This window comes from Typopeltis vanoorti, chromosome 24 (assembly GCF_054136105.1).
Source record: "Typopeltis vanoorti isolate ZY-2024b chromosome 24, IOZ_Tvanoo_1.0, whole genome shotgun sequence".
Taxonomy (NCBI): Eukaryota; Metazoa; Arthropoda; class Arachnida; order Uropygi; family Thelyphonidae; genus Typopeltis; species Typopeltis vanoorti.
The window spans coordinates 18,809,452-18,822,087 of NC_143572.1; the positions used below are offsets into that span (position 1 = coordinate 18,809,452).

At 37.1% G+C, this 12,636-nt stretch overlaps 1 protein-coding gene across 1 annotated transcript in view; it reads left to right on the forward strand.

Annotated features, from left to right (window-relative positions):
* Positions 1 to 12,636, forward strand: part of LOC150092970 (junction-mediating and -regulatory protein-like) — a 113,220-nt gene that overhangs the window by 21,201 nt on the left and 79,383 nt on the right. Inside the window, exon 2 of the mRNA XM_090413952.1 lies at positions 10,072 to 10,941. Coding sequence (XP_090270078.1) covers positions 10,113 to 10,941 — 829 coding nt within the window. The 5' untranslated portion in view covers positions 10,072 to 10,112. The remainder of the gene's footprint in view (positions 1 to 10,071; positions 10,942 to 12,636) is intronic.

Consider the following 12,636-nt stretch of genomic DNA (forward strand, 5'->3'; position numbering starts at 1 on the left):
TGTTTGCTCACACTTGGATAAAGGATTAAACTAAATTTATTATATGAAAAAAAGGTTGAGAAAATGCAATTTACATAGTGTAGTGCAGTGCTTCCCAAACTTCTGGATGTCAGGGTTCCCTTTGGAAAAATTAAAATATTTCACGGTCCCCCTCGGAAAAAAAACATAATATAGACCTATATTATTATAATATTTATTGTATTTATATTCAATACAAAACATACACAGCGAATATTGCAAAAATCAAATGCAAATATTACATTTTTAGCATCTTACATACACATTTGACATGGGCAATTATCTCATATTTTTATATAGATAGATATATTGCTATTGTACATTTGCAGTACAAGCACATGAAACATAAAACGATTAGTAATAAAAAAAAGAATTAAAAACATAAGAGAAGTTTAATAACAATTTAATGTGATGGATGTGTTTCAATACTGCTACACAAAAAGTCAGTATCAAGTGAAATATTTGAAACTGCAATTCTTAGATTTCTGCTTTGAAATGAAACTTATATGAATAAGTATATATTTACTAATATTCATTAAGCACCGAAATACGCAGGAAGCAAAATTTTTGAACCTGTGCAATGCGCGATTTTTTCCATTAAAATATAAAAAACAACAAAAAAATAATAAATATTAAATACGTTTCTTTTAAGATAAAAAATCTACTTAGTCTTAAAACGTGTTAAATTTGCTTTCATTATTTCATGGCCCCCAGTTTGGGAAGCGCTGGTGTAGTGGATAGGAGGAGCAAGGATGATATGATAGATCACTTGTTCTGGGGTATGTTTCCATGACTTCGGCTTTAGATCTTGAGAGGCCTTCAATGTTCAGGGAGCAAAATCCTGAGATTTGGTTGATGTGGGGACTGTAGTACACTTTTCATGGTCTGCCCTCCTTCCAAGCAGGAAATGCTACCCTTGTTATTCCAGTCAACAGTCAATCTGGCATGAGGCTGAGTAGTGGGATAACGCATAGCTGAATAAAAAGAAGTTCAGGAGAAATTATGCCCTTTGGACATCAGGTTAACACGTTAAACTTGTTAGCTGTCATCACACAAAGACTGAATGTGATTATTGGCAAAATTAAGATCCAAGATGTTGAATGATTTAATGAGATATTTTTGGATATCATTTAATATATGACCTTGATTCCTGCCCAAAGATCTGTGTGAATGGATAGCTGTAACAGATTCTTTTAGAAGTCTGGAATAAAAGTTTATATAGCATAGTGGAAATATCCCAGTTTACTCTATGGTTAGTGGATGAAGTATGGGTGGCTAGACCAATTTTTTCTTTTCTTTTATGCTCTGTGTTCTCTGTGTTCTTTCTTTCTCACTTCAAATCCACAGCCTTGACTGCCCTAGATAGGCCAGACCACACGAGTGTAATATTCTCTATACCAGAGGTCAGTAACCTTTTCGCTAAAAAAGGGCACCCCCAAATGGCTGGCTTATGACAAAGAACACTACCTTAATTTTGCTGGATAAGAAAGTTGTAAGCTTAAAGTACATTCGATGCATATTTATTTTAAATGAATTTATTAATACAAAATTCTATTTACAAACTAAAGTATGTACTGCAAAAAAAAAAAAAAACCATTAATGTGATTCTTCGCATTGCAGACATTTCACTAACATATTATAAACTGACATGTAACTGGAATGCTTAAGTTATAAATATTTTTATTTATGTTATCCATTATGGGTCATAAAAAATATAATATGAATATATAAAATTATTAGAAATACATCAAATTAACTTTATATTTAAAGTTTATATTTAAAGCTCTTTATATTTAAGTAACTTAATGGTTGCACCTCTTTGGAAACACGTATAGCAGAGTATATAAGTTCTTTTCGCTATACACTTTGGTATTATGGTCTAGCTACTCGCTGATGAAGCCTCAAAAAAGGCTGAAACCGATCTGGGTAGTGACCTCCCTCCATAATGTAATAACAGCATACATTTCCTAGGAAATGTGTTTTTACATTATGGAAAATACCTAAGAATAGCGATCTGAACTTTCCCCACCTTTGCAACAAGTTGTCCGGTATTGTACTACATACTAGGGTCACTGGCATTGGCTCACGCTAGTGTTCGCCGATACTTTATAGTTTACTATATTCGGCATGAAACTCTCTGATTCCAATCTTTGAGTTTCTTATTCGGTTTTGAAACAATGTGGATTTTATATCCCCTTAATTTAAAACATCAAATTAACAACTGATTGTCACTCTAGAAAAGAATTCAGGCTACTAGCCTAGTGCTACAAATGTGCGTAACCCATAACTGGTGATGTGTAGTTTGCATGTGCACTAAAAAATGTGAAGGCTGTTTGATGCTTCAATATTTGGCACAGTGGTGGGCACTTCCAAAATGCTTCGCAGGCATTTGGGTGCCCATGAGCCCTATGTTGCCAACCCCTGCTCTATACTTCTAGGTGTATGTAAAAGTGGATGCTGTCCTTATGATATCTGAGTAGGCTGTGAACTATCAGAATTGGCTTGCAAGTCCCTCTGACATTATGATCTTTTTTGTGTGTGCGCGTGCGCACGTGCAGTTTACTTAAACTGATGAAGCTACCAGCTTTAATCTAGTCTATTAGTTTCTAAATAAACAACTAAGATGAAAAAAAAATTTGTTTTAATCCCACATTTCTTCAGACCGCACCTTCAATCTGTCCTTATAGGGAACATTTCACAGATCTGTCACCAACTTGGTTACTCATCTGTGCATCTTCTCCACCACGTCCTGATCCTCAAGATATCCAGGTGACTACATCTGTGCATTGTGTAGTCAAGATACATCCAAATCATAGCCTTACCTTATAAAGAAGGATAATAACTTCTAAGTCTTTACTTATTAATGTGTTTTTCAACATTCAAGTAATCCTTTGGGGCTGTTTTGAACATGTCCTCCGAACTTCAACTATCTTTCCACCATTATCCCCAAATTACTAGTCTCATCAATTTCCTGCAATCAGATACCATCAATGTGATAATATTTTCAACCAAAAGTGCATAGCCTTACATTTTGCAACTTAAAATTGACAACTGTTATCCTTCACTCACAATGGCAATTTATTTAAATCATTCTACAGGATATCTACATCACCTTTATCAACTACTGCCATCCCTAGTTTTGCATCATCAGCAGACAACTGAATATACCCCCCCCCCCAAAAAATGATTTCCTGTATCATTAATATACATATTAAAGAATAGTGGTGGCACTAGTGTACAGCTTCTGTCCAAAAAGAAACTGAACTTTTGATAGAAAATAAAACGCAGGCCAATTATAATTATTCAAATCATTTATTTCAATCAATATACTCTCCCTCAGCTTCGATACAGCGTTTGGCACAGTCAATTAATTCGTTAAATGAGTTTTTTATATTGGTTTTTGGGATATTGTTGAGGGTAGTGGTTACTACCGCTTGAATGTTTTCAATGGTGTCGTATCGCTTTTCTTTCATCGGCAAATGAAGTTGAGGGAAGAGAAAGAAGTCACAGGTTGCTAAATCAGGTGAATACGGTGAGTGATCCAACACACAAACTTGGTTTTTGCTCAAAAAACTGTCTCACAATGTTCGAATGATGAGATGGTGCATTATCATGCAAAAGTGACCAGCTGCCTGCATCACGATATTCATGCCGTACACAACGAATTCTCTCTGCCAATCACTTCAAAACTTCAAGATAAAACTCGCCGTTAACCATTTGGCCAGGCAGAATGAATTCTTTGTGGATAATGCCCTTGGAATCGTAGAAACAAATCAGCATTGTCTTTACTTTTGACTTCTCCAAACGACTTTTTTTCGGATGCCCCTCTTCTGGTGGTCTCCACTCAGCACTCTGGTGCTTTGTTTCAGGCTCATACTCAAAAGACTATGTTTCGTCACTAGTAATGATCGTTTTAAGGAAGTTTGATTCCTTACAAGCAGTTTTAATGAGGTCCTTGCAGTGTTCTATTTGATACATTTTTTGGTTCTCCGTCAACTTGTGGGGAACAAATCTCGAATTCAATTTACGAAGGCCCAAACTCTCAGTCAAAATGTTGTGCACAGTTGATTTTGGGATCCCAATTCATCTTTAACCAATCTCACAGATGATTTCGGGTTTTCTTTGATGAAATCACACACTTTTTTGGATGTAACTTCGCTCAGTCCAGTTTTGGGATGTTCCAGCTTTTTGTCGTTCTCAAGCGCCTCACGACCAGTTTGAAATCACTTAAACCACTCGTACACTTGAATACAGGATAAGCATTCATCACCATTTGCTTTTTGAAGCATTTGATGCGTTTCGGTAAAACTTTTACCAAGTTTAACGCAAATGTTGATCGCAGCTCTCTGTTTGAAACTCATTTTCCGACCATTCGTCAAAACACACTGTGGCTCTTGGCAGTATAACTCGGCTGATAATGAAACAAATGTCATAAACAGTTGACACAACACTAATGAAGGTTGCCGCTTTTGACAACAAAAATATACAACAGGTGGCGCCACACTAGTTTCTTCTATTTTCAAAACGTTCGGTTTCTTTTTGGACAGAGGGTTTAGAACCTTGAGGGTACTCCACTAGTTACCCTCAGTCTTCTAGATTCCATTGTGCCATATACTGCTCTCTGTAATAGTTTTCCATGTGATATTTTGTCATATGCCTTCGCAAAGTTCAGAAGCATCATGGTTTTGCCATTTCTCTTTTCTAATTTTGCTGTCACCCTGTTATAAAATGAGTAAATTGGTCTTCTAGGACCTACCTTTTACAGAGCCATGCTGCATATCTTATGGTATTCTGTCTACCCATGAGAAAAGGTTGAAAAGAATAGTAACAAAGATTATCGGAGTATGGCTAATGTAAATAAACAGCGTAAGAGTGGGAGAGTTTCTGAAATGAAGGAAAGAGTGTTGTACTCGTTATTAAGAGGAGTGATAGATGGGAGTGTAACTAAATCGTACTTGCGAAATTTAAGGATGTAAGTGAGAGTATTAGTGCAAAAACAGAGGGTGAAAGAATTAATAATTGTGGCAGGTATGAATGAATTGAAAGGTGATAAGTTTTTTATGAGAGAGTACTTGAAAGTATTGTTAAGGGAAGTGAAAGAAAAGAGTGACAGAGTTAAAATGGTGAGTCTGCTGCCACGGTATGACAGAGAGGAGTATAGAAGGAGGGCCATAATCGCAAATGACATTATGCGCAGGTTATGCAGACAGTGTGGTGTGAAAGTCATGGACGTGTGGAATGAGTTTGATGGGCGACAGGACTTATACAAGATGGATGGCCTGCATTTGAATGGACTTGGTGTGCAGAGACTGGAAAAAGCGTTGCTGAATGAAGTGAAAATGGATGTGCAGAACCAGGGAAACTAGAACTACCAAGGAGTGCGGGGAAAGTGGATATGCAAACTTCAGTGAGACAGTTGAGTGTAAAAATGTATATAATGTACCCGAGCCAGCACTAAGGACAAAAAATGGGAATGGGACATTTAGAATAACGCATCAAGATGGGGTGGGACAAAGGGATCACTGCATTTCATGTATACTAATGCCAGGAGTATTAGGAACAAGAAGAAGAATTTTTGGCCTCAATTGGCTCTTCCTGGCCACAGGTTATTGGCATTAGTGAAACATGGCTGATGGAAGATGATATAGTTAGTGGGATAGAATGTGTAGGTTATAGTGCGTTTAGGAGGGACAGAAAGAATAAAATGGGGGGAGGGGTGTTATTGATGATAGCTAATGAACTGCAGCCAAGGAGAATTGAAGTTGTATTGCAGGATAGTGAAAGGAGCTCATTTGAGGCTATTTGGTGTTGAGATTGAGACTGGCAGAATAAAATATACAGTTGGGTGCTGCTATAGACCAGGTGATGGAATAGATGGTGGAGATAGTATGCATAAACAAATTGATGAAATGAGTGGAAGGAGGGTAATTATTATGGGGGATTTCAACTATGGTAACATTGATTGGAAGGAGGAGAGGACACATGTGAGAAAGGAAATGGATTTTATTCAATTATTAAGGGATAACTATCTGTGATAGCATGTAATTGAAAATACTAAGGGTGTGAGATTGTTTGACCCGGTAATAGCATCTGAGAATTTGACTGTAATGAATATAACCATGTTGCCACCTATTGGTGAGAGTGATCATAAGGTCTCGACCTGGGAAGTGGCTAAAGGTGTGAAATTTTTGATTAAGACAGGGTATATGTGGAATTACCGTGCTGGCAAGAATGACAAGCTTAGGAGATTGCTTGGATCAGTGTCATGGCATGTACAACTGCAAGGGCTGGATGTCGATAGAGCATGGGAAGTGGTCAAGGAGCATCTACAGGAAGTTATGGCTGATTGTATACCTAGGGTCCGAATAGTAAAACAAGTAGTGGTTAAATGGATGAATAGCACCATTAAGCTTGAGCTGCGAAAAAAGAAACAACTGTGGAGGGAATTTAAAGAAAGAGGTGATCTGCATGCACACGAACGGTATAAAGTGCAATCCAGAAGGGTAACGGGTGTGATAAAAAAAAAAAAAAAAAAAGCAAAACCGGATTATGAAAGGAAACTCGCTATGCAAGCTAAAGAGAATCCCAAACAGTTCTTTCAATATGCTGCAAGCAAGAAAAAAACTGTACATGGCAAAATGATTTTAAGGAATGACGATGGTAAGGAGGTCACTGAACCAGTCGATATAGTGGAATTACTTGAGTGCGCACTTTGCAAAAGTGTATCATCCAGGTAGTGACATTGAAAAAATGAAGGAACCATTAGTTTATACGGGAATAGTGATGAATGAAGTGGAGGTGAATAGTCTATTACAGAACCTTAATGTGAATACATCTGTGGGATTGGATGGTATACCGGCATGGGTCCTGCGTGAAGCGGCTAAGGAATTATCAGTGCCCTTGACCATGTTGTTTAATCTGAGTCTTGGGTCTGGTTTATTTCCGAAGGTGTGGAAAGAGGGGAAAATAGTTCCACTGCATAAAGGAGGATCCAAGACTATGGTGGCAAATTACTGACCGATCAGCATAACAGGAGTCGTTGTCAAGGTCTTGGAGAAAGTAGTCAAGGGAAAAATACAAGAATGGATTGATGAAAATGAGATACTGTACAGAGGACAGCATGGCTTTGTGAAGGGTAGATCATGCCCCAGTAACTTGCTCAAGTTTTATAACAAGGTGACGGAAGAACTGGATAAGGGAAATGGGTTTACAGTGATACTGCTGGACCTGGCAAAAACGTTTGACAGGATACCACATGAAATTCTAATCTGTAAACTACAACATATGGGAATGGATATAGGGGTGGTGAGATGGATAGGTGGGTGGTTGATGGAGGGATATCAAAGAGTAGTTTATTGAGGAGTAGAGTCCAAAAGACGGCTTGTGACTAGTGGTGTGCCGCAGGTTTCTGTTCTTGGACCACTGCTGTTTAATCTGTTCATTAACAATATAGGGAAGGATCTAAGTGGAACAGTTCATTTGTTCGCTGATGACGCAAAATTGGTTAGGGCGATAGTGAATGCAGAAGATGTCAAAGTCTTGCAGGATGACTTGGATAGATTGGAGTTCTGGGCTAAGGAGAATGGATGTCAATTTAATGTGACAAAATGTAAGGTTATGCATTTTGGGGTGAAAAGAATAGCAGCAGTATACAACATTGGTGGAACTGTACTCAAAGAGATTGATGAGGCCAGGGACTTAGGAGCATTGGTGGATAGGGAGATGAAGTTTAGGGGGGCACATTGCAAAAGTAACTAAATCAACTCATCAACTCACTTGGTTGTTGAAAAATACCTTGACGAGCAGAGACAAGCAAGTTATTGTACCTCTGTACCGAGCCCTGATAAGACCTCATCTCGACTACTGTGCCCAGATTTGGTCACCTCGGTTCCTTCTTGATTGGGAGGAGGTGGAGAGGATCCAGAGGCGAATGACTAAGATGATAGCAGGTCTATGGAATGAACCATATGAGAACAGGTTGAAGATTTGTGGGTTGCAGAAACTGGTTGATCGGCTGAGGAGGGGAGATATGATTGAAACATTCAAATTGCTAAAGGGACTCTATAGGATTAAGTCAGAGGATATTTTTGAGATCAGGACTGGTGGTGGGAGAACTAGGGGACACCTATGGAATCTGGGTAAGAGTGTGGTTAGCAAGTGTGTTAGAGCTGGGTTCTTTACTTTTAGAGTGGTAAATGAGTGGAATAAGCTGCTGGAGTCTGTTGTGGGTGCTATAATAGTGAGCGAGTTCAAGGCAAAGTATGATTGATACTGTGTGAACGTCGAATAGTTGTGTGTACATGATGTTTAGGGCCTCCCTCGATGAGCGCAAGGACTCCCTGGAGTAGCCCGAAATAATAATAATAATTATACTGGGATTATGGGATTTAAATCATGAGGATAGATTGCGAGTTGGATTACAGACTCTGGTAGATAGAGGTGTATAAATTTCTGAATGGGTGTTATAGGATATCGTATGATGAAATTTTTTGCTGTATAGAAGGTGGGAAGAGAACATGGGGACATCCGTCCAAGTTAAGTTTGTTTACATTCAAATAAAAGCTGGGTTTTTCTCTCATAGAGCAGTTTGTGGAATAATTTCCTTTAGAAATTATGATTGCATCTAATGTGAATGAATTTAAGGGCTGCTATTGACTCCCTGGAGGTATCGGATCATCTTCCTCACCTTAGCGATGCAGTCCGATACTACTTCTCTCAAAAAAATCTCTGACCACTTCCCATGTATTACTGATATTCCTTCCTTGCAGCTGCTTAAATCATGGTATCACTCCAGGTGGGTTCTCCTAGTTTTCTCATAATTACCTGATTTGTAGTTCAACATAAACACTTTTTTGACTTAGAATTCCATATTTTGAGCAACCTCTCATAACAAAATTGCATAGTCACTTTCCCTGATGGGAGGCAGTTTCTACTGTGGTTAAGGATGTATCTTGTGATGCTGTTACAAAGCCAGCACTCAAATCCCTGGTTTCCCTCCATCATATGCTGTTTCAGGTAAATTCCATTTTAATTTTGCCATGTGCCCTTTCTTCTCTCCAATCTATGCCCATAGCTGAATTCCTCATAATAAATGCTCAGCCTGCACTCAGTGTGCTAATCTGCCTATATATGGCATTTGCATCTTCCTGTGGATTCACTCCCCTCCCATCCCTCCCATAATATTAAAATATATGAACAGAATCAATAAGCAAACTAGAGATTTAAATTTTTATACTGAAAAATTACCATGTAATGCTCAAAAGTGTATTTTATTTTTCATTTTTGTTTAAAATAAGATTTTTTTTTATTTTTAAGGGATAACATGCATTTTACAAATAATAGATGGAATAAAGAAAAATCATATAATACCCTACAATTATTATATTATGAGCATTATGATTATATATCATTTCTGCAAATAAACATTATAATGCAACTTGTAGAGCCTTGGGAATAGAAGGAGGGGGGGGCGGGTATGATTAAGACATAAGCTGTTGAGGTGGTTATGAGATTAATGTGGAGGAGATTTTCATATAGTAGAGACATGGGTACAACAAAAGTTCATCCCTGGAAGCTGTACGAGGAAAGCATGACCAAGGGAGTGAGGAGCAGGTTCTTTGCATCGAAAGCGATTATATATAAAGCGAATGTTAATAATAATTTGGCAATTGGTGGCATAGTATGTATCTCTTTTAGGTTGAATTGAAGATATTTCCAGCCAAACAGCATGCTGTTCTTCTAGTTACAATACAGAGGCACAAATGGTTTCATAATTTCTTAATTACCGTAATTGCCACTTCTACTGTATAAAGGAAATAGGTTTATTATGATTCCTCTAACCAGTAGAACTTAGCTCAGTCTTAGGTTGGTTACTCTGTAGTTATTTATATATTTGACCTTTGAGTCAAGAAATGTACTGTGAGACTATAAATTATCCAATTAAATACAGTATTTTGAAAATTTCTTAGTAATGAAATGTTTTTTAAAAAAATATTTATTTCTTTATATGATATTCAGTTACTGAACTGAACTTTTTCTCCTCTTTCTTTTCAGTAACCTATCTGAGTAGCTAGTTTGAATATGCCATTCTGGTTATGGAGTTAGATGATTGGGTTGCTGTAAAAGAAGACTTTTTTAGTCCAGAAGAATGTTCCAGTTATCTTAAGATTATCTGTGCATGGAATGATGAAGTAGACAAGTTAGCTATAGTGTTTCATGAAGAAAGCCGTAAAGCAAGTGACACAGATAGTAAAAACAAAGCTACGTTACTTAGCGTTGATGAACTTTATATAATTCACCAGCAGCTGATATTAGTACATCCTGATTTAGATGGATATTTTCCACAGTTACAGAGTAAGGGGGCAAATTTTCTTTCTAGCTTCTTTAAAAGACAACAGAAATCACCAGCAGAAATTTCAAGTATGTGCAAAAACGTTGAACAATATTTATATAAAGCCTCTGAAACCTGTGGACAGAAGTTGCTTCTAGCTGTTTTCTTTAGTGATACAGATCCTTTAGGAGAATATGAAGAAAATATTAATGATTTTAAAATCAAGGCACATGAAAGTACTGTCAAAAAAGCATCCTGTGAGCTAGAAGAGGTCTTTGCTTTAAGGGACAGAGCAACAACAATGTTAGAAATGGCTACAGTTTATGCTCTAGAAGATGAAGTAATTACTAATGTAACTATTGCTTTAGCAGAATTATATAACTTTCAGTTACATCCATTCCTTGAACTTCGAGAAATAGCCAGTTCTAGAATTATGCAAGCCAAGAGAACACTGAAAGAAGAAATAGGTGAAAGGATACAACACGAAGCTGAGAAAGCATTAGAAGAGTGGGAGGATCAGTATCTTTCAGCAACTGAAGCAATTCAACAGTTGTATCAGGAATATTATCGAAAAACATTTGATCTTGTTTCTAGTAAGTGTATATTGATAAAGAAATGCATGATGATTTTATCATGCATTTTTTTATCATATAAATTTGTATATCTTAAGTTTTTTTTTTGTGTGTGTGTGTAGTTGCTATACTAATATTTTACTGATTATATAAATACAAAGATTGTTTTATATATAATGCCCATATTATATTATACATAAAAAAAAAGCTTTTTTTTTTTTTGAAATTCTGATTGTCATCATTAGCTTATTTCCTATAGTGCCTATTAGTAAAATAATTAACATTTCATTTCGAAATGTTAGTTGTTGATTATTATTTATCAGTATGCTACGATGGTAATTACAACACTGTGTGTCTGGGTCCAATAATTATTGGGATCTCTGAGACATGGTTGTTGGAAGATGATATACTAACAGCAATAGAAGTATCTGCGTAGAGTTATTAGTAATAGCCCAGATGTGGTAGCCTTGCAGGAGGATTTGAATAAACCTGACAGATGGGTAAATGAATCGGGATGTCAGTTTAATCCCGCTTAATGTAAAGTCTTGAAGTTTGGGATACATTGATAGGCGGCTGCATTCTCTGTTAGAGGAACTATACTGGAGAAAGTAGGGGAGACAAGGGATCTGGGAGTGATGATTGATAGAAACCTGAAATTCAGGGAATATATTGCAAAGGTGATGAAGGTAACCCAGGGGATTGCTGCAATACTGAGAGGGACACTGACCTGCAGAGATATGAGTTGTCATTCCATTGTATAAAGCCCTAATCAGACCGCACTTGGACTATTGTTCTCAAATTTGGTCCTCAGGATCTGAAGGGGATAAATTAACTGGAAAGGGTGGTGCAGAGGTGGATAACAAAGATGATATTAGGACTATACAATGTTAGTTATGAAGACAGGCTGAGGGAATGTGGACTGCAGAGTTTTGTAGATAGAAGAAGAAGAGGTGGTTACAGGTTGACACTGGGGAGTTCTTTTGCTTGGTAGAACAGAGTCAAGGAGCAAGGACCAGCATTCTCAGAAGTTATGAAGGTTATGAAAGGAAGCTATGAGCAAAGAAGGTGAGGAGTGATTTCTTGGCATGGAGGGTAGTTGAACTGTAGAATGCATTGCCTGATACTGGTGAGAGCACGAACGGTCAGTGAGTTCAAGGAGTGGTATGATAGACTTTGTTTTCTAGGATGGTCCTCCTACGATGAGTCTTTTGACTCCATGGAGGCCTGATCATCATAATAATATATGTATGTATGCAAAACATGTACGGTGGCTAATGTGGCAGGATGAAATAATTTAATGTTTTCTTAGCATGAAGTCCAAAAAATTGAGCTCTAAACCTTTATTATAACTTTTCCTATTTGTTATTTTTGCAGGAAAATTTTATCTTTCTCACTTTCCTCAGCAGACCCTGATCTGTTTTGATAGCATAATCTACAACTGTGTTTTGTGTTGGAAATCTGTTTGAGTCTTTCATTGCATACATCTGCTGTTTAGCTGCTTTCCATTACCAACCATAAAAGGCATCGCAAATGATTATGCTATTACTGCAGATCATTAACAAAACAACAAAAGAAAAATATAAAAAACAAAAATCCAACAAAATAAAAACTTCATATCTATGTTTCTAATATTTGTCATCTTAATACAAACATAAATGGTGTCTCTGCCACCATTCACAAATATCTAAATCTGACTTATTTTTAACTGGCTTTAAC